The 23,530-nt window shown below is 44.0% G+C and overlaps 1 protein-coding gene across 5 annotated transcripts in view; it reads left to right on the top strand.

Annotated features, from left to right (window-relative positions):
* LOC146205198 (F-actin-uncapping protein LRRC16A-like) overlaps positions 1-23,530 on the top strand; it is a 137,177-nt gene that overhangs the window by 86,696 nt on the left and 26,951 nt on the right. For all 5 annotated transcript variants that reach the window (XM_084589901.1, XM_084589903.1, XM_084589902.1 and 2 more), the window contains 4 exons: positions 8,781-8,843; positions 11,917-12,029; positions 15,511-15,598; positions 16,403-16,531. In XM_084589901.1, coding sequence (XP_084446027.1) covers positions 8,781-8,843; positions 11,917-12,029; positions 15,511-15,598; positions 16,403-16,531 — 393 coding nt within the window. The remainder of the gene's footprint in view (positions 1-8,780; positions 8,844-11,916; positions 12,030-15,510; positions 15,599-16,402; positions 16,532-23,530) is intronic.

The raw sequence follows: 23,530 nt of genomic DNA, 5'->3' as shown, positions 1-23,530 counted from the left end.
TTTCATCTGCACCACATTTGATACTATGTGGTGGGCCTCCCAGGCAGAGTATTATATTGTTGATTCCTCTGCCAGTTAGTCAACAATCTGCGATGTGGAACTTAAGAAGCTGCTTATTGACATGTGGTGGAGGTGTGTGAGCAGCTGAACCTCGCCTAACATGAGATATCAGAGGCTGCAGGATAAGGGATGAGAGAGTGACTTTTATTATCTGCGAAGTTTGCAAGGAGGCCCCCAGTGATGCTGCACAAACTCAAATGTGCCATCACGCAGGAGCCCTGTGCTGGTACTGACTGAAAGCGAAACTGGCCACAAAATATGGCTTCTCAATAATTGGTCACACTAAGTTCGTTTTTCCTTAAGAACCGTAAGAGATTTTAAGGACATTATCTTCCTTATGCTTGAAGTGAAGTCAAATCAGATTTGGTTCCATCACCATAGCCAATCTTGCCAGAGTGTGCCAGATTACAGTACAATAAGGCGAAAGCCTTTAATGGCTCATACTGTCGCCATTCGTTTGGTCACACTATAGCGGTCAATCGAATGTTGCTATGATGATGTCATCAGAAAAGTAAAAATCCCATCTCCACCGGGAATCGAACCTCCAGTATAACTTCTACCTGGGAAAGTTGGTGCATATTGAGCATTATAAAGTTAGAGCGCAAGAAAAACAACCACACACAGACTAACGACACAGCACTGTGCTGTGTCGTTAGTCTGTCTGTGTGTGGCTGTTTTTTTTTGCGCTCTAACTTTGCAATGCTCATTCGAACCTCCATCCCTTGGATTTCCAGCCTAGCGCTTTAACCAGCTGTGCCACACCCAGGATTGTGAAACGCACATTATAATTCTCCTTGTCTACCATGAGGATGATACAGTTGAACCTCGTTAGAACGATCTAGTACAGGGTGCGAAAATTTGTTCGGTATGTCCGATATTCTTATAAAAATGCGCGCCAAATATCTGTAGATAAGTTTGCTAATAAAACAAAATAAAATGTGCACTAATATGAACAACACAAAGGTGCGAAAATGCACAATTTTTTAATTAAAAGCTTGGTATAAACCTGAAATTTCACTTTTTGTTCCGTGTTGGAGAGCAAAAGTGAATTCTAAGAAGGGATGTTGCCTCCGCACACAATTTGTGTGATGGAGACAACTGACTCTATAAGTGTAGCGCGCACGCACGGGTCGATCGCAGTGGCAGAGGTATGGCAGGGGATAACGCCATGACAAGGCAATGGTGGTGGCATGCCAGTAACATGCCTGTCAGCCGTTGCATGATCGGACTCGAACAGCGGCGGCGGCGACGCTCAAGTCCAGCCATGGCCGTTCATGACCTCCGAGATCACCGCATGTGGGGGTGTGATCTCGGAGGCCATAAGCCGTTGGCGGCAGTTTTTGTTGCCGCCGCTAAATGACGTGGCACACGATCGCGCGGGCAATTTAAACAGACTTCTGCAGCAGATGATTCGATTGATTGAAATATTGCGTTTCTTGAGTTTTTTTCCAGCTCCTTTACGCATTTTTTGCCGTTTTAATGCAACAAAACTGCTTCGATATAACTGGTCTAGCGTCAGATTTTGAAATTTTTGCTTCGTTATACAGTCGAACCCGGATATATCGAATTTTGGTTATATCGAACTCACGGAATATCCCCTTGAAAATCCCATGTAAAAGTATAGGAAAGCCACGTCATATATCGAACTTAATTTCAGTGGTCGTTCGATATATCGAACTCTGAACCACGCACTGGAAAGTGTGCTTTCCCCAAAGACGATCGCATCACCCTTGACCGTTTGCCGTGTGACGTTTTCAAGCCATGCGCGGAAGGAATGAGAAGGAACAGTTCGGCGCCGGCTGGTCTGGGCAGCGCCGCGCCCATTCCCCAAAGGCAAAGGCGCGCGCATCTGCAGTTATCGTTTCCGGCGCGCCAACACATGACGTTTGCAAGCCATGTGCGTGGGTGTGACCATTCTTTTGCCGAGCTATTTCTCTCCAGCACGCGCTACACATGCGCCAAGCCAGCTAAGCCGTTTTCAGACAGACCCTCTGCGCGCGGTGGCTGACGTGGCTGTGGCGCCTGCGGACGTTAAGCAGCGGCAGCTCTCTCTTTTTCTTTCCTTTTCTTTTTTCTTTTTTTTTTTTTTGAGAGTCATCCTTTCTTATTGTTGTGCTGCTCGGCCGTTAAACGGCGGCATATTTTTTTTTTTTTTTGAGAGTCATCCTTTCTTATCGTTGTGCCGCTAAACGTTAAACGGCGGCAGATTTTTTTTTTCTTTTTTTTTCTTTTTTTTTTTTTTTGCGGGAGTCGTTTATTCTGCATGTATGAATCAACGAAAGCACGCGGTCAGCTGCTGCGATCATGACGCCCGCCCCAAGCGCGGCTCGCTTGTGTAGTAAAGCCATCACGGGCACGCTGCCAAGTTCGCTCCCTGCCACCGCAGGAGCTATCAAGAGATAAACGCGCCCCGACGCATCTTGGCACGCTGCCAATGAGCTGTGGATGAGACGACCGAAACGGACTGACGCGCGCCATCGACATACAAGCGAAAACGCTCGCGATTTCTGCCGCCGCGACACAGAAACCTTGTTTTGAGCTGCCGCGGTGGCTCGAGCGGCAAGAGACGCAGTTCCAACAAGTTTGAAATTTTTCGCTCTGTCGCTGCCGCTCGTCGCTGAGATCGCTCAATCGCTTGCATGTGAGCGAGCTGGCCTTTACGCATTTTTGTTTTTCAAATTCTCGGGTGCAAAAGTGGAGGGTGGGTTCATTATGCGAGTGGGTTGATTACGCGACAAATACGGTATCGTTTTTTCGCATCGTAAGTGCCATCACAAGCCGATTTCTGTTAAGAAGCAACAGGTATTTTTTTTTTATTTTTTTTGCGGTGATGTTTATTTTATTTATTTATTATTATTATTTTTTTTTTATCCTTGCATGTATGAATCAGCGAAAGCACGCGGTCAGCTGCTGCGATCATGACGCCCGCCCCAAGCGCGGCGTGATAAATCGAACCAGGCTTGTGCAATCAAGCCATCATGGGCACTCTGCCAAGTTCGCTCCCCGCCACCGCAGGAGCTATCAAAAGATAAACGCCCCCTGACTTATCGCTGCGCAGCATCTTGGCACGCTGCCAATGAGCTGTGGATCAGACACTGAAACGGAGGAGTGGCGCGTGCCATCGACATGCAAGAAAAATGCTCGCGATTTCTGCCGCTGCGGCGGCACAGAAACCTTGTTTTGAAGCTGCCGCAGTGGCTCGAGCGGCGAGAAGGACGCAGTTCCAACAAGTTTGAAAATTTTCGCTCTGTCGCTGCCGCTCGTCGCTGAGATCGCTCAGTCGCTTGCATGTGAGTGAGTTGGCCTTAACACAATTTTTTTTTTTTTTAAATTCTCGGGTGCAAAAGTGGAGGTTGGGTTCATTATGCGAGGGGGTTGATTACGCGACAAATACGATATCGTTTTTTCGCATCGTAAATGCCGTCACAGGCAGATTTCTGTATATCGAATTATCGATATATCGAACTATTTCACGATCCCCTTCGAGTTCGATATATCCGGGTTCGACTGTACCAGCAACGCTTAGGCTTTCACATTTCTTCAGTGTAGATTCCACAATGATCTCGGAATTTTTGTAATACGTAAGTGCTGCCACTGGCATTATTCCCACGGCTTGCATATGGGGTGTCAGGGGGTCCATGAGTTTACTCAGCTTTTTTGACTTGGACGATGTTACACGCAGTATGTGATAGGTGGCGTTCTTGTTCGCATTGGCTATCATCTAAGTGTACACGACGTGTTTGTGACGGTGCTCAGTGTGTATGTCCAGGCTTGAAAGGTTTTGGCGAGGGAGATGCTGCATGTTGCATGCTGACAGTGTTAGGCACGTTACGAACGTTAATTCTTAACCATATTTGGATCGAGAGTTGGACTGTGAAAAAGGCTGACCGCCGAAGAATTGACGCGTTTGAATTGTGGTGCTGGCGAAGACTCTTGAGAGTTCCTTGGACTGCCAGAAGATCAAATCAGTCGATATTGTCGACCATAAACCCTGACTGCTCATTGGAGGGTCAAATTCTAAAGTTAAAGCTCAGCTACTTTGGTCATCTGATGAGAAGAGAGGAGTCGCTGGAGAAAGATTTGATGTTGGGAAAGGTTGAGGGTCGCCGGAGAAGGGGTAGGCAGCGAACGCGATGGTTAGATGGCATCCTCGAGGCACTGCAGATGAAGTTATGTGATGTTAGGAAGATAGTGAGAGACTGGAAAGCGTGGCGTGACATGGTCCATAGGGTCACGAAGAGTCGGACACGGCTGAACGACTGAACTGAACTGAACTGATTATTATTATGAACATGCGGGACGATCATGACCTTCTCATGCATTGTTATGTATTAGCTTCAGAATTTCTGTGTTTGAGAAGCAAGGCTCTTTACTTTGAGGATGCGAAATTCACACTGCACTTTGTGTAGTCTCATATACAGTCAAACTTTGATGTAAAGAACAGTGATATTACAAATTGTTGGGTATATCGAACTTATCTTGAATATTGTTAACAAACAAATGTAACTTCTACTTCAGACATTTAACGTAGTTTGCCACAAAGCGAATACAGCATTGAAGCAAATTTTCCTAAAGCCATATTCTGGAATACCATATTTACTCATGTATTGAACCCACCCCTCACTTTCATCCCTTAGAATCTGAAAAAAATAAATTAGTTGGTCACTTTAGCTGGCACTTCGCCAGCTAAAGTGACTTTTCTATGTGAGGTAAAAAACTGTACATCAAAGTGAAAAACATCGCTGTTTTCATGCCCTCATGACAGCTGACATGAGTGCATGATACAATAAAGCCTCGGTGATACAAATCTCACGGGGTCACGAAAAAATTGGTATCATCCGAAAATTCGTATCATAAAAACAAACGAAAATAAGTATGCAGAAGCATGGGAAAGGCAGTCGCGCAGATCTGTTTAAGTCCAAGAAGGTTTATTACGGTCGCGCGGTCACAGCTCGGCACTCGCGGCGCACACAGTGCAACAGGTGATCGCGACGTCGGCGACGCACGGACGCGTGCCTCCGCGGACGTCTCGCGGCGCGTACAGCACGTCAAGAGATGGCGACGTGCCAGCCACATGGTGCCGCAGACTGCTCGCGATGCGTACAGCGCGACTAGCGGTCGCGAAGTTTACGATGTGTGGCCTCTTGACTACTACTCATGGCCGCGCGCCGCTGCAAACCTTTCGCGGCGTGGAAAATGATCGTGCTGCCGGCGATATGCGATCTGCCCGTCTCCGCGTACTTCTCGCGGTGCGTACAGCATTAATGGTGATGACGACCTGCGGGCCGCATGGCGCCGAAAACTGGTCGCGAATCACGATTGTGGAGCCAGTGATGTCCAGTCCGTGCGCACCTGCCGTGTACGCCGCCGCCAGCTACGGCAGTTGCGACATCTACGGTTTGTCGGCCACGCGCTGCTGAAAGCTTTTCACGGCGTGGGCCCGTCATGAAAATTGCAACGTTGGCGAGGTGCGGACCACGCATCACCGCAAACTGCTTGTGATGTGTACGTACAGCGCAGCTGGCGATCGCGGAGTCAACGATGCGCGGGCGGTGCGTAGTGCTCAAGGTTGCGGCCGCAGTTCGCGCATTGTATCATCTGTTGGGGTGTGGGAGAGTGTTCGGACCATCTGAAATTTTGCATATTGTACGCAATGCCTTTGGCCGGGGAATTTCGCGAATTCGTATCATCCCGAAATTCGTATCAACCGGATTCGTATCACCAAGATTCTACTGTAGCTACAGTGAAACCTCGTTATAATGAACAGCTAAAAAATAAGAAAATAGTTCACTCTATCCATAATTCGCAATATAAAGTTTCGTAGAAAATACATGCAAGAGCAGCAAAATTCAATCGGAGAAGGCACAGCAACTCTGAGGGTGCCTACTTGGGTCACGTTCATTTATTTACGCGCAAAGAACTGCGTTATCGCTGCCTGCTTTTTTATGTTGATCGCATTTCGTATCACGCTCTGTTCCTCAGTTTGCAAACACTCAACAAGGGCAAGCCCACTGCTCTCAATAGCACTGCAGTGGCGGCGCAGTAAATCCAATGCAGCGAACGCTTCTTGTGAAGTCGGAAGGTTCTCATCGTCTCCATGGTCAGCCTGAGCTTTGTCTGCGAGATGTTCAGAAACTTCCACAGCGATTTCGGCGTCCGTCAGTACAGCCATGGTCGCCTCGATGTCGTCGTCGCCTACAAAGTCCTCTACAGTCATCGTTGCAGGCATGTCACCAACAAAACGCGCAAAATCGTTCCAGGCCTCATCGAGCTCGTGGAGCTCTGCTTCTGCTTCGTCGGAGTCGTCCCCGTCATCACTTGATGCACGGGCCTCTGCTGGAACAAAACCTGCGTGCTGAAAGCAGTTGGCAATCTTTTCACCTTTCACGCTGTCCCATGCCGCTTTAATGCTCCCAGCAAGTCGATCTTCAAGTCCTGCTTCATAAGAAGCTTCACGAAAAGAGTGTCAATCAGTCTCCTCTTGTAAACTGTCTTGAAGGCCCTGATTTTATCTTGAGCTTGGTCTTTAATGTCAGTGCTGCTCTTTTTTTCACGTTCACCGCCATCACAGCACTATGCACACCCGCGCACCACACTTGACACGACGACCGACGGCAGCCTCCGCCGAACGCTACGACGGCCACGCCGCTGCTAACACTAAAACGGAAAAACGCAAAAGACGCAAAAACCAAAAATGCAAAAGCAACATTCGATCGCGCCGCTTCCGCTGCTGCTGAAGCGGTGCTGTCAGCGATTGTGAAATGCGAACAATTTCTCATGGCCTCTGAGATTACCTCTGCGCGCGGGGGTGATCTCAGAGGCCATGGATTTCTTTGGCTCTCAACTCCCAATGCCATCGTGGCATCTGTGGCGCTGTCAGCGCCTGCGAGGTAGTTCTGAACGTTGCTACGTCGCACAACACACATGTAGTGCAACGAAACCTACCTCCTGGTATTAAAGTAAGGTAGTGCTTGGCGTCGCGAAGTTCGTAATATCTGTTTTATGCCGAACCAAGTTCGCTATGGGAAGGTAAAAATACATGTGTTTGACAAAAATATTTCGGAAAAGTTTGATATATTCAATAATTCGGTGTATGCGTGTTCGTTATATCGAGGTTTGACTGTACTTGTCTGCAGCCATCCACACTGCTGCTTCCATGGTACTGTAGACTGATCCAGAAGGCACGAACTAGTGTTGACCACCAGGTTAACAACCATCCATGTCATTGTATCTTCTGCAGTGCTGCTGGCAAATGCAGGATGTAAGCTCTATAAAGTGCAAATGCTTGCCGCACCATGACTTCCCTTCTGTACTGCAGCGACATCTGCAGCCTGCAATCCGAACAAGCATTGCTTGATGTTTTTAGTTCGATGTGTTTGTTTCATAGTGAACTGCATTCAATATACAGTGAAAGCTCGTTAATTCGAACCTCGATAATTCGAACTACACTACTTGGTGCGGCCAAGCTCCACAGAGATCTGTGTACAAAAAAGCCCGCTAATTCAAACGCGAGCCAGTTCCGCAATGGATAATTTGAAGTACGTGCCGCCTCGTATGGGCGGCTTGACGCACAGCACGTGGCAAAAAGAAAAAAAAAAGAAAATGCCTTAGAGAAAGAGTGGCGTAGGTAGAGGCTGCGTGCTTCCAAAACGGGGACAGAAGATGAAACCGGATAGAACCATGAATGAGTGAGTGAAGCCTAGATGGCGCCATGACCGGCGCGGTGACGCCGGAGGGCAGGGGCTGGCGGCCGCGGCTGCCTAATCTCTCTTCCGTGCAACCTCCGAAACTCGCAATTAAATACTCTTTAATTCGAGCCCTGTTAATTCGGAAATGCGCATAAGCACTGTCGGTGCGGTCCCAGCAAACGCCCACAAGAAGCTATGACTTCGGATGGGCGCTATGGGTTACGCTTTTTTTTTTTTTCTTTTTTGCGAGAGTCGTTCACGCTTTCATCTGTCGGCCGTCAACTCGTGCCTGGTAGTAGACAGTGCCTGCCCCAATCGCCTATGGCATGATAATGCGAACGTATTGAAAATGACAACCGGACAAGCGCTGGCACCCTGTCAAGTTCGCTTTCTCCCTTGTTAGAGCCAACATCAAAAGAAAAACACATCACTATGTTATCGCCGTACAGCATCTTGGCGCACTGCCAAAAAATGTTGTGGACCATGATGACGCAAAAGGGAGGGACACTTTAACTGCTAAAGGGTTTTTTTTTTTTTTTTTTTTTTTTTTTCGAATTCTAAGGTGAAAATTGCGGGTGGGCGGGTTCATTATGAAAGTGGGTTGTTTACGTGAGTAAATAGGGTAGATTTACAGTAATGCAGATGGTTCTTGTCAGTTGTTTCGAGGCCATTCGATAATTCGAACATCGGATAATTCGGACTTTTTGCCCGGTCCCGTGAAGTTCGTATTAACGAGCTTTTACTGTATAAAGAAATTACGTGTTTGTTAAAGTTGTTCAAGAAGAGTTTAATAATTCATAATATCTTCGTTTGCTTGACTGTTTTGCTCATGTATGCAGAAACAACATCCATACTTAGAAATTTAAGGCTTTATACTTAAAGTGTTTCTTGAGGGACATTAATAAGTATACGATTGTAATTACTCTCTTCACTAACTTAGTGTGGCCAGAGAAGAAAATACGAATCTGTCTTCTTTGGTTTGCTGCATTCAACATGTATGCTATTTCTTTCTTTCTTTCTTCTAAATTCCAGGGTACTGCTTCAAATATGTTAAAGTGCATTGAAGACCAATGTCCAACTATAATGTCTGATGAGGTATGTAATGCTGCTGGTGCCTGAAACCTTCATGCATGTTGCATTCAGACATTGCTGCAGTGAGTTAGTGCATTTGTTAGAACAGGATACATTTGCCTTTTGCTCTGGATTTCAGATTTATTTTGTGCATATTTGCTACATACTGCTGCAATAGCATTTGTTTTGGGGGGCCTACTTTTTTATGCAGTGTTTTATTTGAAGCCAGGATAATATAAAACCAGCTTCTCTGTATAGTGCATAAATTTTCATTGCAAGCAATTTCCCTGCGTGCTATGCTGCTTTCAGCATCGTTCATTCAAAACCAATGCTCAATCCTGTTTTGGCGCCAACCAGGCATCTGCATGCACAGCAAGGTGGTGATGATGACTTTCTCGCTGTTGAGCATAATAATATGCAAGAGCTTCTTTGTGCTTGTTTTCTTTTTATATACCTATATAGCATCGTTGTGACATCATGTTGCATAAGGCACAACCCTTTCTCTTAGTTCTAACTTCATCCTAGTGATGCTCTAGCATAGCGCCATCTGTGTTGTTGGATTACCCAGAGGCTTGACTTGAGGGGCTTGGTAAAGCTGCTTGCACTTGTGGGGATTCTCACGGGGCTGCGGCTCCGCTCTGAGAACCGAGGCCATACCGCTAGCTCTGACCACAGCGGTGGCCGTGAAGAACGACACACCGAGGCAAACATAGCCAGCGGGCCAAGTTGTTTATTGGGAACGCCCAATGTTCTTCCTCGGTGTCAGAGCAGCATCCGCGCGCTACGGCGTCGTCTCTCTGGGTGAAGCTGTCCGCTGAGATGAGAGGGGAGGGGAAGGAGAGGCCGTTCTCTCACCCCTGCGCTCTCCGCCACAGCACCGGAGGAAAGAGGCCAGAGGGGAAAGATGAGGGCTCCCCGAGAGAGAGAGAGGGTGTTCGCCGCGTCGTGCGGGCGAGGGAAATGTTGAATTCCCACACACTATAAAAATTTGCATTATTGTAATGTAATGGTGTCAAAAATAACTGCGTAATTGTGCTTTTCCTACTAGTCAAACAACATTTTATGAATGCTTTCTGCTGACCATAAAATGTAGCTTTTTCATGTCATTTGTAATTTTCTTCTCTATTTTGCTAACATTTTTTTCCCACTTGAACCATTGCATAGACTGGTTTCATGTTGTCATGTAATTATTGTCTTCATAATGATATGATGAGAGTATATTGTGTTACACGAAGGTTTAATAGCAGTGAAAGCAGTATTTTTCATAATGCACAGTTCTAGGTGTACAGGCAGTTTATGCTTATTACCGTTACTATCATGCAAGTTTTATATACACCAAAAAACTTACAGCTTTGGCCTTCTGATCAATGAGGGTTAATATGCTCACTGCGGTGTTCATTTTCGAAGCTTTGGTTAATGTGCATGTTGGCCCATTGGTTGGCCACCAGTTGTTCCTCTCGGGTGCAGCGTGACATAACACTTTTGTTCATACATTCTGCAGTCTACTTTCAGCTTGTATTCTGTCGCTGAAAGTCGTGCGATTCACATTGCGCCATGTACTGATAAGGACAGTGTCATACCTGGGACCGTATATTTTAACGATCTATCATTCATTTGTCTTTTTAATTTGGTGTGATGTCAATGTGATGGCAGTATCAGATGAAAGCAGCAAGTGACCAGTCACAGGATAAAAATAAAAAGGTCCCCAAGTTTATGATAGCATTACCACATGCACTGGCTCACCACTGACTGTAATATTTCTGTCATTGGTGAAGTCTATTTTGCATTGGGGGGCAGAGGCCACATACAAGACTCAAGCACATAGCTGGAACAGTTGTTGCATCGACTCCTGATAGCAGCCGACTTTATAACCAGGCATATTGCAGCCGTGAAATTCATGCGTGGTCACTGCACTTGTTGCTAGGTGCTTATGCATTGCAGAAGAAATATAGCCACTAGGTTTACTTGTACCGCCATATGTCAGATAATTTGAAAATACATATTTACACGTTTGCTCAAGCATATTGCTGTCACACAGCAAGAAAGATATGAATATTTGATGTAGAATGCCTGGATTGTGCTGCGTGACTCATTGATGAGCCTGAATTTGTTAAAGCAAACATTGCATATTTTTCTGCTCAGATATCACTGGCAGTGAATAAGTATAGTGTACTGATATTTTTGGACTCCAATAATTTGGACTTGTGCAATATTTTGGTCTTCATTCAGGAACCGTCACACACCCCAAGGAGCGTGTAATTTTGCACGACCAATATTTTTTGCTCTGTGGAGTCCTAAAGTTCGATTTTTTGGATTAAAACAGGCAGCAACATTATTGTGGAGATCATTTTCAGCCAAGAGCTTGCTTTTTCTGCATGATATGGACTCAACTGGGTATCGCTGTCGCAACCAGCAGGCTCTTCGTGGTCGTCGCAGCCACCATCTTAAATTTAAACGGATTCGTTCGGATGGACTAGCTTAGCTATTTGTTTGTTGTTGCCATTTGAAGTGGGGGCACTAACGTTACATTTTGTAGTTGACGAGGTTGGCTTACAAAGAGTATGCGATCGGATTGAAAACAGAACATGAGCAGCATCTGCCACGACTTCGACGACAATGCTGGGTGCAAGGCGGAGGGAGGGGGAAGAAAGCATTTGTGAATTCATCACTTTCTTTCTGTGAGTGCCATCTTGTGGTTTTCGGAACCATTGTTACCCGTGGAAAATTTGTGACTTTAACATGACAAATTACATGTGTCATGTTAAAGTTCTTACATGTTGGTTAAACTTTCTATTTCTGTGACAAATTAAACAAAAATTTAGAGTTCACTTTTAATTGCTTAAATTGTACGATTTCATGGCACAGTGCCTTCTTTGGCGCACTTGCCAGTGTTTGCTGCATTGCAGTAGAATTCTGCACGAGCAACATACTCTACACTTAGCCGTAATGTGTAGTAGGCTCTGTTCTCCTGAGGGATAAAATATTATGTACACACCCTTTTGCTTTTGCAGTGTGGCTTTTTAATCATTGTAAAATGCCTGCTTGCAAATAATGACAGGTAGATTTACTTCAGCTAAACTTGTTTTTCACTTATTAGAAAGTTCGAAAGGAGATTGAAGACATCTGCCGAAGCCGGCAGCATTTCCCCCAAGAAGTGCTACAGCGCGCTATACTGGACCAAGCGGGTACTGACATTCTTAACCGCATCAGGTAATTGTCATAATATGTCATTCTCTTCCTTTTTTTTTAAGGGTTTGCATAGGTTCTTAAAGGTAAGCTGAAACATTTTTCACAAAAAATGAGTTCTGAGCAGTATTTTATAGTTTTTTGTCTGCTGAACAAGACTATCATACTTAAAAATGGCAGATTTGAACGCAAACGGCAGTTTTTACAAGAAAACGAGCATGAGCACCTTCCAAGCAAACGCTGCTGTTGTCCGTAATTGGCAGGGCCCATCGTGATGTCATGCTTGGTATGCCAGGCCGACGCCGGTGGCATTGCTGCGTACTGGTTGCTTCAAATGACTTGAAAGCTTGATTAAAAATGTTATTGATTATTTGAACAATGTAAAACACCTTGAATACTTACCGTGCGCATTCGACCAAACAACAGTTAAAAAAAATGGCGCTAGGAAGACGCTATGGAGTACGTCTACAGCGAAGTCAGCATATTTGCAAGAGTCTGAAATCCCCCCCCCCCCCTGGTGCGAATAGCGCACGAGCTAGCTCGCTTTAACAACTGCCCTTTGCACAACTAAATCCCGTTTCAGTAGCAACAAATGGAATAAGCATTGTGTAGGTGCAATCCTTGTCCACAACGCGTTTATACAACCTTTGAGTATTGCCCAATGGTGCAACGACAAACACAGGCATACTGCAGCTGCTGCCCGTTAAGTCTTTGTAGCTTAGTTTGTGCGGTGCGTTGTTCAACGCAACGCTGAAAATGGCTTGACTTCAGCCGCATCATGAAGTCAGACAAGTTTGCAGCACCTGGTTTGCAGCACCTGCAGTGCCAGATGAAGCGAGCTTACCGAACGGGGCCGGCAGCGAGCGCGGCAGAAGGACGCTCTGGCCAAGCGCACTCTCTGGTCTTCGCTAAGCCTATGTTATTTCGCATCGGCGCCACAGCAGACGACGCTTGGAGATTGAGCAGCGCTGTAGTAAATGGGCTACTCATAGAACTGCCTACTCACAATGAAATGAAGATATGAATAATTACGGCACCACCTTCGCAGAGGAGCTAAGTATACGAGGAGATCGGATGAGCCGCTACGCACCGGCGACTGCCGCTACACAGCTGTGAAGGGAAACTTTCTTGTATTGCAGTTATTACTCCTACCAGCATCTCGGTACAGGTCAACATTCCTCATTAAGGGTTAATTTTGCCACTTAATTGACATGCCGTTATTTCTGGGCTTATTATTTAAGATAACAATAAATTCGAGCACGCTTTCTTGACTCTAGTGCAAGGGGCCCACGTGCAGCTTGCGGAAGGTGCAGCCGGCACTGCATGTGCATGCAGTGCAGCGTTCGGACGATGCTTGAGTGTGCTGTTGCCGCTCGAGCAGCACAGCATTCCAGACACTGCATTATAAATGACTATTGCAAATGCAGCTTCGTTCTACTGATCATGCATTTTGTTTGCTGTACCTAACTATCGCGTTTTAAGTTCATTATCCTCGGTTAAGCGTGACGACAGTGAAGCCAGCCGTGCAACAATGGTACTAACCTAATTAGGTGTGGGAACAATTACAGAATGGCATCAAACTTCAGTTGCAGTGGTTTAATTGGAATCCCAAGTGGCTGCACTCACTGCCAAGGTTCGATTATCGTCATCAGCACGAAAACCATCAGTGCAGAACACAGCTGATTCCAAAGGCAAAAAATGTTTTCTTTTTATGACAGAGACTCATTGCGCCGAAAAAGTCTTATTCTCTGGAAACTATAAAGCACCATGTTGCCTGGACCATTGATGTTCATACAACGGAAAGCCGCGCCGATAGCCACTATTCGCTTCACGCACTCACAAAAATATTTGTTTTTTAATGACACGAGGAAAGTAATTTTTGGATATCGAACAACGTTTATTTTACAACTGAGCAAAAGAGGCTCACTAGTCGAAGGGCATCGAAGCGCACAGTGCGCCACTCCGCAACAGCTGCTTATCGGTTGACCTCATGAGATCTTTGAACATGCGGAACCTTCAGCGCAGATGGAGAAAACAAACTGCACCAGCAGCAGATTGTGCTAATCCTTCAATCACTAAAGCACGGGATGGAGCAAAGCAAGCGTGCAAAACACGCGACCGGCCTAGCCAGCTGGCCGGCATTCCGAGATCGACGTTACGTTCTCCTGTTCCCCTTTTTGGTGCCTCGGCGGGGCAGTGACGTGGGCATGATCGTGGTGCGTTTTTAACAAGCAATTTCGGCTTTTCTTATCGACAGAATTCAGTAAAAATGACAGATATAAAAAACAAAATCCCTTTTTTCCAACCACCGAACTTTATGCAATTTGAAAATTGTTTCAGCTTTCCTATAAAGAACTTGGGCTTCATTTTAGGACTTAAACAAGAGCTGCAAGCTGATCCCACCATTTATCTGAATGAAATCATCCTTTATAAAACGCGAACCCAAATTTTAAGGATCAACTTCTGACAAAAAAAATTTGCATTCCTTCATATAAACGCTCTCAAATAAAAATCAGGCGCCCCACTATGGTGGTGCAGTGGTTAGGGCACTTGACTTCTTTGCCCAAGGATTTGGGATCGAATCTTGGCCACCGCGGCCCTTTTTGATAGAGGCGAAGAGCAAGGCGCCCGTGTGCTGTGCGATGTCAGTGCACGTTAAAAAAAACCCCAGGTGGTCGAAATTTTTGGAGCCCTCCGTTATGACATCTCTCATAGCCTGAGTCGCTTTGGGACATTAAACCCCAAAGCCATACCATAAGTGTATATAATTATTTAACAATAGGGTAGGTAATTATGGGAATCAGGTGACTGCTTTTAATAGTTTGTAGCTCAACAACTCCCAAAATGATCTATGGGTGGCACTTTCACCTGCTATGCTGTCAGGACACAGTGCTTAGTGAGGACCGCTGGTGTTCTTTCATTGGTGGCGTTGGCACAGTATGCCGGAATAAAATGCTCTATGAGCAAAAAGTGTAATAACCATATCGTTTAGTGTGTCCAGCTGTCCACAAGGGCGACGGCATCAATGAAAAGGCGTGTATCATTTAAAGAGAACATGGCTGCTGATACTCGAACTGGAAGGTTGCTTTGTGCACATCCAAAAACCTTAGCCTCTCCTCTTTCAAGCACCATCAACTAGTTGACGCTTATGAAACAATATATTATTTAAAATTCCAAGGTTGTACTTCAATGTTATCAGGCTGCAGTGAAATTTTTGTATCTGATAACTTATAAAATGCACTGAAAAAGCCTTATAGAAATTACTTCTAAAACAGTATGTGCGTATATACTTCGTTATTTTAGTTCACCTGCTTAACTGCTGGGACAAAAGTGTTTATTAAAAATGCTCCTGTTGCAAATTATGTTTTTCCACTTGTTTTTCTGTCACTGTGATTGTCATATTGTTTTTAATCTCTACGAGTACCTTTTAACTTTTGTCTTGAATTTTATAGCTATGGCTGTCTTCTTTTGATATCTGTCTTCACTTTATTCCTTTTTCTTGCAGTGAAATTAATCTGACAATAGCTGCTCATGTGTCTGACCGAATTGTGGATGAAGTGATTGAAAGCTTGCCCCGCAGTCATCGTGATTTGGTAAGTTCAGCTTTTAGTAAACATACCGGGCCAGTAGAAAGTAAAGGATAGTAAAAGTGCGGCAAGAAATAGGGAAGGGGAAGAAACGAGCAAACATTCACAGCACTGTGCAGCACGAAGCATGAGGCAGCGGAGGCAAGAAGTGGAAGTGCAGCGTGTGCGGCCTTGCAGCACTTGACTGCCACGCGCATTTATTGCTTTTTAAATGACAGAAATGGCAACAAATGACACCATGTTCATGCAAGGCTTTGGTTTTCACATGAAATCAAACTTGGTTGCATTCGTAGCCACGTCCTCATGCATAAGAGGTACTTCCACAAGATGTAGAAAATTCTTATAACAGAACAAAATTGTACGAAGAGATGATAAGAGTGAGATGGAAGGTATTTCAGTTTTTTTTTTTCATTAAGCAACAATAAGAAGCTTTTAGTAAGTGCCTATTTAACTGCCAGACAGCATCTTCAGAACCATGTTATCACCAACAGCATAGTAAAGACCCTGATGTAGTAAAGATTTTTACAGGTCCCAGTGACTTTACTATAAAGGGGTTCTACTGTATATTGCTTTGTAAATGTCGCACAGTTTCTCGCTAAATGGAGAAATGCTTTGGTTAGATTAGTCTAATGTGAGTCAGTTTTGTTATAGGTTTGTTTTTAAATATCTCATTTTCCTAATGTAGCATTGTATGCAAAACACATTTTGGTAGGCTGTATTGTCACAAGCTTGGGAAGGAAATTGGGTCTTGGGAAACTCTGCAAGCACCTTCCCTTATGTAGTGTGAGTTAATAAACTTCTCAAATGCAGGTGGATAAACTCAATCGCCAGCGTAGCTCGACTCCAGATGTTCTGCGTAGTGGTTTGCGACCAGATAGTCACAGTGGGGAGACCCACTGTGACCAGGATAGTGTCAGTGAAAGCTCCGACTCGCCGCTGGTAAGTGTGCTTTTTGCTTTTGCTCCAGTAGAAAAAAGCCTCATCAGGGGCAGCTTTTGTGAGCACTGAGCTGCCCTCTTTGTATGTTATGTGATGGTGGTCAACTTTGGGTACGTTCAGCACGTGGCCCTTGATGGAGACGCCTCTAATGGCTTGTCTTTAAAGGTGGACCAAAGGGATTTGCCCAGGTCTGGCCGCTTTGGTGGCGGAGCGTCTTGACCACAGGTGCTTTATTTCTCTCTCTCTTCTGCTTGCCACATCTTATTGTTTTTTTCTCCTTCTTAATAGCTCAGTTACAGTGCCCACAATACTCTTGCATATTCCTGATCCTTTTATTTCTACTTGCTCTGTGTGCGGTGGTTCTGTCCTGCTTGCTGTCTTTTGTCCACAAAATCCTTTTTGAGTGTTCGTGTGCTAAGCTTGTAAGATGTGTCTGCCAAGATGCTTTTGACCTGTGAATGCTGCCAGCCTGCCCTTGGAATCTTCTTGTTTAAGTTGTGGATAATATAAGCAGTTTGATTCCAGCTGGCAGTGCGGATAGCGGTGAATTTTTTACTTTCTGAAGGTGTTTTTATTTTATGATAGCAGAGGTGCCTTGAACATCTCGATTCAGATGGGAGGCAGTGCACACAAAACGCTGTCGGTGATTGTGTTAGCCCAGGTTGCCGAACACCTCGCAAACATGTACGAGCGTCGTTTGAAAGAGAACGCTCTAGGACAGCACGGTTTCTTCTTGAAGATCTATCTAGTGCTTCCCGAAATTCGGAAAGCGGTCCAAGACTACGTTTTATATATTAGTTAGTTTTAGATACTACTTGCTTTGTACCTCAAGTTTCAAATGAAGAATGAGCAGGACAAATTGAACAAGAATGCAGAAATATTAGCTGCATTAGAGGAAGCTAAGAGGAGGTCCTTTAACACTTTTAGTGCACAGTCTTTGTGCCTTCAAAGTGGCATTCAGCTGAGCAAGTGTTCAGTTCACCTCAGCCAAGGTTCTTTAGTTTTTCTGTTCATGTTTCAGTTTTCTTCCTATTTCATTTGGCACTTAGTAGCAGCCTGCTTATTAGCTCACATATTTCACCAAGTCTCCTGCATATCTGTGCTCGCTTTTTACAGATGTGCTGTTCAATATCATTTTGCATTCAACTTTTTTTTTTTGCATCTTGGACACTGCAGTTCTGTTGTTAGTTTTCTTTCTTAAACCTAAAAAGTTTGAATTGTGCTTTTACACAATGGATGAAAAGCGTGTTGCAGCAGAGCACTGTGCCTATCTCAAAATTTTATGCATATGAATGTTTCTTTGCTTTCTAGGTGGTTTATTGATCCCATATATTAAGCCGTGGGCAATATAAGTTGACTTTATTGAATTCACCCTGGTTAAATTGGTTTTTGATTTATTTGGTCTGCCAAAGGCTCAAGTGGTGGCCATGCTTTTCTGGGTGTACTAATACCTTTCATTATTTTCCTTCTGAATATTGTCTTGATCAGGTCATTTGACTGTAGCTGGTCAGTGAGCATGCAATTGCACTGCCCTTGAAAGTGAAAGATGCATCAATGTGGCTGCTGCAGTGTTGACTACAAAATGGATCTGCCTGTTTGTTGTCAAAATGGCTAGTATAGTAGTATAGTAGAAGGGTAAAGGGGTTGTGCTACTGAAACCTAGTTGTTTGCTTGATTCTACTCGCAGTCACAGTAGCTGTACTCGGAAAGGAGGGTTTGCAACAAAATCACAATTGGCACTCAGAAAATGTCCATGGCAGCAGCTACATTTTATGTGATGGACGTTGCAAGATCACTTTTCTCATTGCTGCAGCTGCGAAGCTTCCTTTGAAGCTTGAGCTGTACCGCCTTTAAGCCGGCAGTACCACCGACTGTTAAAAGTTTTTTGTGTAGGGCGACTTCATCTAATACATTTATTTATTCAAATCCAAATCATGCGACTTGACAATTTAAGGTGCACTATGTAATTAGCAAAATGGCAGTTAGGTTGCATAAATCTATTCCTAAATGCATGGCACAGCTTTGATGAAAAAATTTTTTTTTACTTAATACTGCATTCCTAATTTTGACAGTTGGGTGTAAATGTGAAAGTAACAGCTTGCCTTTGTGTTTAACCAAAGGAAATATTTGACGAACCACACAGAAAGACGAACGGAACAGGCGCTTATGGTTAAACACAATATGGTTAAACACAATGTCACACCAACTAGCCCAGCAAGCCCAGACAGCTTGCCTGCTGTCACTTTTCACAGTCTTTACACATGAGTGCACATACATGCACGTACACACACTCGCGCATGCGTATGCACACGTTTGTGTTTGTGCATGTCATGAGTAATAATTTTCACCTCCATAGCTGTGTTACACTTTTTGTGTTTGCCCTTTGACTTTCACACTGCCACGTGAAGCAGGTATAGTATAGTCATCTAGCTGCCAGTTCCAGTTTGGAATGCAGAGCAATCCATTTAAACAGTAATATTTATATCAGTTTATTGTATGATGCAGCCGAGTTGTTTCTCACCCTGTCAGCTACGTGCAAAGTTAAGCAGCATTCGTGATGGGCTTTGAGTAATAATTCTCTCATAGATGCAGCCACAAAATGAAAACATGTGGGTGTTTTCATATACGAACGATAACCTAATCAAGGTCCCGTGACCATTTTTTGTTTTCAATGAAATTTTTATAATTGACGGGCAAATTCCTCGACACAACGAGCCTTAGCTTTGCTGGATACGCTCTAGTTTTCCTGGAAAAAAATCGTAAATATCACGAGAGGTAGAAAACACCGTTTTGCCCTGCTGTTTGCGCACTGAAATTCTGTCATGCATGATTTTTTGCGCAGTAAATCTAGTCAACTTTTACTTTTGGAAAAACAAAGAACATTATATGTTGCCACAGTATATTCTTCCAGGAATGGGGACGCACTGCAAAAAAGTCAATTTTTTAGTTATTCATTCTGGCACAGTGCATTAAGGTGTTGCTGCTGCTGTCTATTTTTCTGTACTATAAAGGTTATGTTCTTTAATTCGTCCGAACTTGTGCCTCTAGACTAGTAGCAGGCCAAGATTCAAAAACAAAAAAATGGACAACCTTGATTTTGATGTTTTAGAAATTCGGCCAAATTTGAAGTGGTGTGGAGAAAAAACCTACTAGTCTAGAGGCACAGATTTTGCCTGAAATAAAGAACATAACCGGCGTAGTACAGCAAAAAAGCCTTAAGTGGCAACACCTTACTGCACCGTGCTAGAATGTAGGGCTGAAAATCAAATGTTTGCAGTGCCGTTCCTGAAGCAATGTTTGTGATTTTTTTCGTAAAAAAACTGTGCCAACAAAAAACATTGCTTATAGCCTTTCTGAAATGAAAAGTTGCATTATTGAGTAAAAAAATGATGTATAACACAGTTTTAATGCATAAGCAGGAGGGCTTCAAACTTGCAATTTTTTGAAATGGCAAAATCACTGTTTTCCACTTGTTGACATACAATCCTTTTCTGGAAAACGTAAAGCGTATCGTGCAAAACTAAGGTTCATTCCTTTGTGTCAACACATTCGTCTATAACATATAAAAATTTCATTGGAAAAAAAAACGTTCATGGGACCTCTATTACCGTTCTTATCTGAACACTGCCATATATTTGTAAACAAAGTCTGAAATGAAAACCATGCTCCACTGTTATGTCTTGATAACTTGAATTGCATATATTCAAATATCAGTCAAGTTTCTCTAGCCCCACAGTAAACTCACACAGGCTCCATCTGTTAGTCACTTCTGTTTCAAAAGGCTTTTATGGCAAAATTCACGTGTCCTGAAACCTGGCCTGTAAAAATTTGGGGATGGAATCATTGCCAGCAGTTTGCATGGTTGCTCCAGGAACTATGCTGTGAGCCAGTGTGCAAGTCTGCACCAATCAGCAAGCACTGTTCTGTACTTCATGTGGTTCTTGTACAGTACAGTCCATTGTTAAAGGGAACATGAGGCCGCATTGCTGCCACTTTTTACATAGCACTCCTGAGAGAGGCAGCGACAAACAATCGCACATGGTGCATGCGCATGAAGCACGGCCGACAGCGCTTCCCGAGCATGCACTTGGTGCCGTCCATTCTTGTAAGCATTTTTATATCACCTGATTGATGGTATGGATATGATCGATAGTAGAGTACTGTTTCCGAAACCCTGCTTGATCCTTTGCTTGATTGCAGTCTAAGGTTGTCCTGATTCTATTAGTGATTACCTTAGTAAATACCTTATATGTATAAGGTATTTAGGTACACCATAAAGGAAGGTGTTAGGCAAGGAGACGCAATCTCCCCAGTACTATTCACAGCTTGTTTAGAGGAAGTATTCAGAGACTTGGAATGGGAGCAGTTAGGGATAGGGTAGATGGAGAATACCTCAGTAATCTGCGATTTGCTGATGACATTGCCTTGCTAAGCAACTCGGGGGATGAACTGCAAATAATGATTGATGACCTAGACAGAAAAAGTAGAAAGGTAGGCTTGAAAATCAATATGCAGAAGACTAAGGTAATGTTCAACAGCCTCGGGAAGGAACAGCAGTTTACATTAGGTAGCGAAATACTGGAAGTAGTAGGCGAATATGTCTACTTAGGACAGGTAGTAACCGCAGATCCGGACCATGAAAAGGAAATAACAAGAAGAATAAGATTGGGATGGAGCGCATTTGGCAAGCACTCGCAGATTATGACTAGCAGCTTACCGGTATCGCTCAAGAGGAAAGTATACAACAGTTGCATCTTGCCTGTACCACCTATGGGGCTGAAACGTGGAGGCTAACCAAGAAAGTTCTACTTAAGTTGAGGACAACCCAGAGGGCTATGGAACGAAAAATGGTAGGGGTAACATTAAGAGAAAGAAAGCGTGCAGAGTGGGTCAGAGAAATAACTCAAGTTACCGACATTCTAGCAGAAATTAAGAAGAAGAAATGGACATGGGCAGGACATGTAGTGCGAAGAGAGGATAACCGATGGTCGCTGAGGGTAACAAACTGGATTCCAAGGGAAGGAAAGCATAGCAGGGGGTGGCAGAAAGTTAGGTGGGCGGATGAGATTAAGAAGTTCGCAGGGGTCAAGTGGATGCAGCTAGCACAGAACCGGGTTAAGTGGAGAAATATGGGAGAGGCCTTCGCCCTGCAGTGGGTATAATCAGGCTGATGATGATGATGATGATGATGATGATGATGATGATTCTTGTAAGTGGTTGGCGGCAGCACTTTTCAAAGTGTTAAGGCCAAGCGATCTTCTGTTCCATTTACCAGTGGACTGTACTGTACATGTCACTGCTGATCCTACATTTGAAACCTGGATATGCAAGGGCTTCATTGATTTCCCAGTCTAGCAGCAATGCAGACTGAAAGAAGTCCATGTGTGAATAAGTAGGTGCCTCTGACACTCCACACCTGCTGCTGCTGTCACATTACCAGCGCGACTGAATGCTTACAGCTCGTGCGCTTCTCATTATTGGTTATACTTTGAAATATCTTTAATTCAACTCTCGTTAATTCGGAAATTCGACCTAGAGACGTGGTCCTGGCTGACGCTCATGTAAATCTATGGTGTCGGACGGTCGTTAATTCGAACAATGGGCAGGCTTTCTCCGGTTAATTCGGACAGTGGATTGCGTCTAGGCATCATCCGCACAGCCAGCTATTGCCGAAGTAGACCTCCATGAACCTCAATTGCACAGAAAAGCAGTGCAGGCATGAATCAGGCGTTCCTCATTTCAGTCGTATAGTTTCAGCTTCGCCTTTAGCGTCACGGCATCCCGCAGCTGCAATTGGGTGCATGGGCTGGCCAGTCGGACGCTGCCTGTCGTGTGATCTTTTATTTAATTTTTTTGGAATGCCACAACACTGATCTAATGCCTGTGCATTTATCCTCCCCCGTGCATCTACATGCTGCTTCCGGTGCACTGAAATCACTAAAACTGCACGTTGGATATGCTGTTTCACTGCACTGCGTGCTTCACCGCGATGCTCCAACACTGGTGAAAAATCCTGAAAACGCGATGGGGCTGTTTTGTGAAAAGGCACCACTGCTAGTGCGTCACAGTGCGAAAACAGTAGCAGAGGCCTTTACGATCTTGGAGCTTTTGAGCATTCCCGACAGTGTGTGCAAAAGTAAAGCACTTAAAGGAACGGGGAAAAAACATCGTTGTCACTTTGGTTTCATCTCAAAAGCAGACAAATTTACCATACAAGGGTTCATTACAAAAAATTACTGGGATGCAAACAGCTCTCAGTTCTTTTTTGGGCCCATTTTATAACTCAAACTTTTGGTTAAATCTAACATTTTCTTGGGGTCATTTGAAGGATGAATTAGCAAGAATTTACTGTATTTTGTGTGTTGCCATGCTGCTACATAGCTCAGTTGCACTCTTCTATAGTGGAGTTTGTGTTCAACTAAAATGTAACAAAAAGACTTAAATAAATATAAGATATGATTAGCATTGTAAATTCTGGCTGCTTTTCTTATCTCGAAACTTCACTCTTAAATATATATATATATATATATATATATATATATATATATATATATCTTTTTTTTTTTTCCATGACTTGGAGTTGGGGCATACGGACATACTATATCTGATTGTACAGAGAACCTTTACTGGAAAACACTTAAAATCTAATGACCAATGGTTGAAAGGTTTGAAAGATATATCAAAAGACTTGTTGAAAGTACTTAATCTAATGAAAAATGGTAACATTGTTTAGCAAACTGTTTTGATTCAGTACTTGATTTGTTGCTTGCGGTAGTATCAAATCACTTGAGTAGAAACTCTGAAAGGCTTTCAGTTCGATGTTTAACAATGCTACAGAGAAGAATATTTTTGAACATGATTAAAATCTAGAGCATTTGTTTAGCTTTCTCACTATCTCATGCTCCTATGAGGCTGCTATCTGAGAACAGTTGCAGATCAAGTGATCTTGCATCTACTGGAGTATGTGCAGCATTAATAGATTTTTATCAGAATCATTAG

Source organism: Amblyomma maculatum, chromosome 1 (assembly GCF_055883805.1).
Source record: "Amblyomma maculatum isolate TAMU_Amacu chromosome 1, ASM5588380v1, whole genome shotgun sequence".
In the NCBI taxonomy this organism is placed as follows: domain Eukaryota; kingdom Metazoa; phylum Arthropoda; class Arachnida; order Ixodida; family Ixodidae; genus Amblyomma; species Amblyomma maculatum.
This window is presented reverse-complemented; position numbering and strand designations above follow the sequence as displayed.